The sequence below is a fragment of the Vanessa atalanta genome, chromosome 4 (genome assembly GCF_905147765.1).
Source record: "Vanessa atalanta chromosome 4, ilVanAtal1.2, whole genome shotgun sequence".
NCBI lineage: Eukaryota > Metazoa > Arthropoda > Insecta > Lepidoptera > Nymphalidae > Vanessa > Vanessa atalanta.
In genome coordinates, this window is record NC_061874.1 from 9932007 (window position 1) to 9939326 (window position 7320).

Below are 7320 nucleotides of genomic sequence, written 5' to 3' on the forward strand. Positions count from 1 at the left end.
AATATAAATATATTCTTTACTTATTAAGACATCAGGTAATTCATCTGTTGCTGGCGCCTTTTCTACCCTTAGTAGTAATTTAATCTATTCTTTAACTTATGTTTTTTTTTTTATAATTACAAAATAATTGCAGGTATTGGTCTACCTATTAAATTTGATTGCAGAGCTATCCGTAGATGAGCTTATGTTAGCAATGAAATACCAATGATAATAATATATACATTAATAAACTCAAGAAAACATTCATTTATTCATATAACCATGTCTTCATCTGGCGCAATCCTTAATAAATAGTTATTAACATCATATCGCCTTTTACTTAATCCCTTCTCGCCCATGTAGAAGGGCAATGTATCTAATGTAGGCAGGTAGTAAATACCGGGGCGGCTGAAGTTAGTCTTTGGGCCGAGGACATTCGTCTCCAGATGTCCATGGTAACAATGACCGTGTCTTACGAGTGCTACGGAGTCACAACGGACTCCTAAAAATTGGTCTGTTTCGTAATTAGCTATAGCCCAGTAGACGGCTGCTCGCACGTGACTACAGAGTTGGAAGCATGGTACTAGATAGTCTCGTATTGTTGCTGGTTGAAATTCACCTAAAATTAGAATACTTTATATAATAAAAAAAATTAATAGGAATTATTCCAGTTATTGTATGTAGCTGATAATAATATTGTATAATTATCACTTCGATGAAATTTGGACAGTGTTCTTTTTAGAAAAGTGACTTGCTTTCATCGATACGGTTAGCCAGTACCAAACCGAATAGGTTCCAACTTCATATTTTTGAGAGTATCTATACGATCGAAGCATCCGATAGTGTAAATTGAAAAAAAAAGTACATAATATTTTCCAGCCTATTGATAACGCAAATGTGTGACAATACGTTTTTTAATATTTTTAAAACCTTGTTAAATATACATATTTTTTAAATAAGTACCCCCGTTGATATAAAAGTCGACGTGGGCGACGGCCTCTGCTAATCCGAATCCATCGATGTTAGTATGTACAGCGTCGACTTTATGCGCTGCATCCGAGTTAAATCGCTCAGAGCGTGGTAGTGAGCGGAAACATGGGCCTGCTGGGTCCAGACCTGCGATATATGCTTATTAATTAAAAAATACCAAACGATCATGCTCTTAAACTTTAATAATAATATAGAATATATTCAATAACATTATATGCACCTTGGACACTCATACTCAATTCAATTCGCATACATTCTTGTGTTTATTACAAGGTTGAAAATGTTGAAATCCTAAAAATGTAGATTTATGTTTTGTAGCAAAATAAAATATATTTATAAGGTAATGATTATTAACGATTCCATTATTATTTTAAATATTTGATCATGTTCAGTAATTTATTAAACAATATTCTTCTCATAAGTAAAGTTCTGGTTTTAAAATACAGGAATACCCCGACTTACGAGAATTCGGAGTTACGCGATTTTTAAATTTTCTAGTCTATTTGTCTTTCGGAAAAAAATCTGTCCATTTTTTCTGCACTCAGACTCAGGCGGAATCAGTGCCAGGGCCTGGTGAAATTGGTAATGTGATCAAAGACGTTGTCGAACTTGGTAGACAAATAAATTTAAAAGTGGTGCGTCCCACTTCACTAAAGTGGGACGCTCAAGAACTGCTGGATTCACACAATGAGGAGCTTACAATTGATGAGTTCATAAAATGCGTAAATAAGAGGAAGACATTTAGAATCTTGATTCTTTGGATCCAGCTCAAATGTCAGATGGAAACTTGAGAGAAGCCCTCAGTTCAATTGAAAAAGGGTTAACAAGTTTGGAAAGCATAGATTTATAACGAAGACCGCATTTCTTTTACGAAACAAGGAATAAAAAAATTACTAGCATGCTACGAGCAGACATTACGGGAGAATAAAAAATCATTGACTCGTCAGATGACTTTGTTATATTTTAAGAAACCTACATCAAAATATCTTCTAATTGTGTTTATACAATTTATAATAATATAATTAGTCATATTATCATTTTATAACATTTATTTCCTAAATTATTGTTTTATTTCATTCCCGGTCCGAATTAAACATACTTTGTCTTTATATGCAAAATTGTACCCCGACTTACGCGAATTCGACTTTCATGGAGAGCGCTCGGTCCCACCTATCGCGTAAGTTCGGGGCAAGTTAATACTCACAATTACTTAAAAAGACTTACCAGTAAGGCGCGCTGGTTTCCAATTTGTTAATTCATGATATCTAGTTGCTGCGTATGATGCAATGTGGGCACCCAAACTCCCTCCTAGTAGTTCAAGTTTATTTGGATGCAAACCTCTTCGCGTTAATTCAGCAATGAATTCTCCTAACAGGATGCCAAGGGGTTTTGTAAGGCGTGCTGCGCTGTCGAAAAGATAAGAAGAAACATTACATACTTATTATTATATATTATTAACACAGGCAGAAGACTCCTTAAAATGACGTTGTTGGGGATTTTAGGACATCTAGGTGTTAACGAGCCGAGATGGCCCTGTGGTTAGAACGCGTGCATCTTAACCGATGATTTCGGGTTCAAACCCAGGCAGGCACCACTGACATTTCATGTGCTTAATTTGTGTTTATAATTCATCTCGTGCTCAGCGGTGAAGGAAAACATCGTGAGGAAACCTGCATGTGTCTAATTTCAACGAAATTCTGCCACATGTGTATTCCGCCAACCCGCATTGGAGCAGCGTGGTGGAATATGCTCCAAACCTTCTCCTCAAAGGGAGAGGAGGCCTTTATCCCACCAGTGGGACATTTACGGGGCTGCTAATAGGTGTTGCGGATGAAACTTGAAATTCTGGCGCGATGTCCGAAGGATGTCAGTGGCCAGCGAGGGAGATGCAGAGTGTTCCAACATCTCTACGCAAAGCGAAAGTAAACACTATATTTAAAAATTCTCCGGGTAAATACTGATTTTTTAACAGAAAAAATCACCTTCTAATAACCTGACTTGTGATTTGAACCCAGGACCACGATATTTGGCCACTTATAAGCTAAGTAGCTAGACTAATATGTCTGTTGTTATATAAATATACTGATACCTTGTTTTTCGTTTTTAAATATCCATATTAATATTTAAAATAAAATATACGTTATTTATGTTAAAAAGTTTAATAATACATACATTGGGTAGCTCCGATGGAGTATTGGATAAATTTCCAAAATAATGACGTTTCGTCCTCGGTCGAGGTAAGGAGTCGCCAATGCTCGCACGATTGGCGAAAACGACGCATCCAAATAGCCGCTTATAAATACCTGAACAGAATGATGCTGCGCTTTAATCTATACTAATATTATAAATAAAGCGAAAATAAAATAAAATATATAAAGCGAAAGTAACACTATCCGTCTGCCGGTCTGTGTCTCTTTAACGGTCAAATCGAATCGAATTTGGTGAAATTCAGAAGCAAGTTTAAATTCCAAGGAAGTAAATAAGCGAGGCCGGATCTACCGTATGGCTTTTTGGGCTTCAGCCCAGGGCCCCGTGGATTCAAGGGCCCCCCAGCTAAGTCAAGTCAAAGTCAAAAATAGACGATAATGCGAAAGAATTCATAACTTTATTAAATTAAACAGATCGTATGGTTTGCAGCTCTGTGAGTCCTGCAATTAATTAAACCCATTCAATTAATTTAATTCAAGTCTACGTTCAGATATGCCTTAGGTGGCCCCTAAGTTGTGTTAGCCCAAGGCCCCCTAAACTTACGGTCCGGCCCTGTAAATAGGCTATTTTTTATGCCTGACACCTAACGACCAAGTTCTAACACGTGAACAGATTTGCAGTTGTCAACTAGTTGTCATATGTAAATGAAAGATTTTTTGTTTGTTTCGTAATCATTCTTAAAACTAAATTAGGAAAAAGAATATCGAATATAATTCCACAGCATCGGATAATTGCAAACAAAATGAATACATGGGATGTCATATAGACATGCATTAAAGGTTCATAGTGTTATTTGATGGTTATCCGATTTATTTATTTTTTTATGATATAGGTTGGTTTAGTGTTGGCGAATGGGCCTCCTGATGATAAGTGGTCATGACCGCACTTAGACATCGGCTCTGCAAGAAAAAATAACCATTCCTTACATCGCCAATGCGCCAGCAAACTTGAGCTAAGCCTACCTAACCTAAGGTGTTATGTCTCTTGTGTTTTTAGTTACACTGGCTCACTCACCCTTCAAACTGAAACTATACATGCACAAAGTCACCAAGGAATCTACCATGTATTTTAGTGTTGTTATTTTATTAAATATCTTGACCAAATTATAATTTTAAGTTTACTATGTAATAGATAGTGTGTGAACGAAATGAGCCATTTTTTTAAATAAAAACGATATTTTTTTTGTGTACATCTGTACCTATTTTAAACACTAAAATTATGTTACATCCATTCAAGATGTACATAATATCATAGGTTACATACGTATTTATTTAAAAATAAAAACTTACATTTTAAATAGGGTCTTACAAACACTTTTTTGGTGGTCATTTTGCAAGATTATTTAGATTAGTATACATAACCTTACATTCAATTTTAAGTTCAGAACCTCACCTAAGTTCAAAAAGTATTCCTTTTATATAACGAGCAGAAAAAGCAAGAAATTCAATTTGTAATCTCTTTTTATATACTAAAAGAGACCGGCTCTATCTTATATATTCAAAGAGTTTAATTTAAACAGATTGAATTGTTAATAATGAATTATTTTACAAGTGAATATTAAATTTTAAAACCGACTTAAGCTGATTTAAAATTCAGTTACATTTGATCCACATATACTAACAGTAATTGGAAAATTCGTAGAACAATTCAATCAACAAATTGTAAGTAAGTTTTACTCCGACGTAAACCAAATCAGAAATATAAAGTCCCATACCAATGTTTTCCTCTTTTTGAAGTCCAGATGTTTCTCCACACAGGATGCTCCTTGGTGGTTAAGCTTACAAGTCTCTTCATTGCTCCCGAGCCAGCCGCTACTAGGCCAGAGAACTACAGCTGTAAGCGAATCCTTCGTTTTCTCTGATAATGTTGTGTTTTTTGTCATTCCCGGGCCTAATTTATAAATAGTATTATTTATTAGAGCATTTTTGTTGAAGTGAACTATTTTGAAATAAAACATTAAAATTTGAAATTCGAATTTCGTCGATTTAAAGCTCGCAAGATTTTCGTGCATTTTTTTTAATAAATTTTAAGGAAACCGTCAGCTAGAGCTACTCTCTGTTATTAACTAATAAAGGTGGCTTAAAAAGTCCCAAATCCACCTTTTTCTTACGCTTTTTCAAATTAATTAATTATATATTTTTAACTAGCGAGTATTATATTCATCATAATTATGCATTAGAATAAGATACGTACATTCTGCCATTAGGCCGGCTGGAAATCCGGTGTCTCGTCTGGCGAGACTTAACGTGCACATACAAAATAAAAGAACAACTGATTTCATTTTAAAAAATAATATAACAAAAAAGTTGCAAATCGAGGTAAGCCGAGTGATCGTTACTAGAATACGAACCAAACTGACTTGCTGATGAAGTTTCTTAAACTGAGAAGGTCGTGAACAATTTTCGTAAGGCTATGATAACTACCTTCACACGCAACCTCAGGGGTTATAAGGTACTCATTTGGTGTAGTTGTTATTAATTAATCAATTTCACATGTGCATTTGTGTAATTTCGTATTCAAATAAAAATATCGTTATATAATTAGTGAATGTTATAGAAGAATCAGAAGCTAGTGCGCAATTAAGTGTATTTGGTAACAAATTAAATTTAAACTAACATAGTGATTAGTGATTCACTCAATAGTATAATAACTTAACACTTTAATGACTTTGAGTATAATGATTAGATATATATTATAAATATACTATATTGGATCGAATTATAAATTAAATTAGCCGAGATGGCCCAGTGGTTAGAACGTGTGCATCTTAACCGATGATTTCGGGTTCAAACCCAGGCAGGCACCACTGAAATTTCATGTGCTTAATTTGTGTTTATAATTCATCTCGTGCTCGGCGGTGAAGGAAAACATCGTGAGGAAACCTGCATGTGTCTAATTTCAACGAAATTCAGCCACATGTGTATTCCGCCAACCCGCATTGGAGCAGCGTGGTGGAATATGCTCCAAACCTTCTCCTCAAAAGGGAGAGGAGGCCTTTATCCCAGCAGTGGGACATTTACGGGCTGCTTATGTTATGTTATGTTATATAAATTAAATTCTAAACGTTGTAAAGTGTCAAACGAAAAAAAAGGAAATTAGCAAGCAGAACGATACAAAATTATAAACCGTCTATATTATAAAAATATAGATTTATTAAGGAAGGATCTATAAATATAACTTAGGTAATATCAGATTTTAAATTAACATGGTTATTTTTATTACTAACAGTATTTAAAACGGGATATTTACCATGTTTTTTATTTTTATTTGGTGGAGCTCGATATTACGACATTATCTACGAATGTCTTGTTCACGAGAATTACTCTCGAGTCTTTTAAATACTGTTAGATAATATCAATTCCTGTTGTTTTATTATGTTTTAAAGCAACAAGAATTTATACAAAAAATTAAACTAAAAACATCATTCGATATGTACTTAAATTGCTCTATTCATGCGAGTAGTATAGTACTATGATAATTACTATTTTTATAATACTACTATTTTAGGCAAAGTAAAATAAAAAATGTGTTTGATAGGATTTGAAAAAAAATACGAAAGCATTAAAAGATAATTAAAATCTCGATGGGTAATTTCGCGATGATATGTTATGCAAATATTGCTAATAGATACGTACTTATTTAAGATACAAACTTAGAAACAAAATACGTAATTATTTTAATTTACGAATAAGAACGTCAGCTTGTAGACTAGTTTGAAAAAACCGAAGGATATAAATAAATTTTATCTTTTAAAGCGATAGGTCAGTATGCCAAGAAATTTTTAAGATAGTAAAACAAGGCAATCTGCTTCAAGAATGAAGCTTGATGACAGAATTTTAAAGAAAACGTAGTTTTTTACAGATAATAATTTCAACTAAAAGGTTAAAATATGTAAACTTATGTTTTTAATTAATATATCGATATATATAATAACTAAGTAAATAATAAGTTTATATTACAATAATTAAAAAATTACACGGCTTACAAATATTTACCAATTTATTTAACGTGTATAAAACCCGTAAAATTATATAACATAGGTACTACTTGAATAAATTTAGATTATTTTTAGAATTGTTTAGTCACATTTCTTTTATTCAGTATACGCAAAATAAATAAAACATTTTATTTATAGATACAATC

The 7320-nt window shown here is 33.3% G+C and overlaps 1 protein-coding gene across 1 annotated transcript; it reads right to left on the reverse strand.

The window, feature by feature from the left end:
• Positions 1-251: 251 nt before the first annotated feature.
• LOC125077901 (phospholipase A1-like) lies at positions 252-5496 on the reverse strand. Its single transcript, XM_047690014.1, has 6 exons — positions 5371-5496; positions 4892-5067; positions 3142-3272; positions 2194-2375; positions 943-1095; positions 252-598 (listed from the first exon to the last, which is right to left on the reverse strand). The coding sequence occupies exons 1-6, from the start codon at positions 5456-5458 to the stop codon at positions 252-254; spliced, it is 1077 nt and encodes a 358-aa protein (XP_047545970.1). The 5' UTR covers positions 5459-5496.
• Between the last annotated feature and the right edge of the window lie 1824 nt (positions 5497-7320).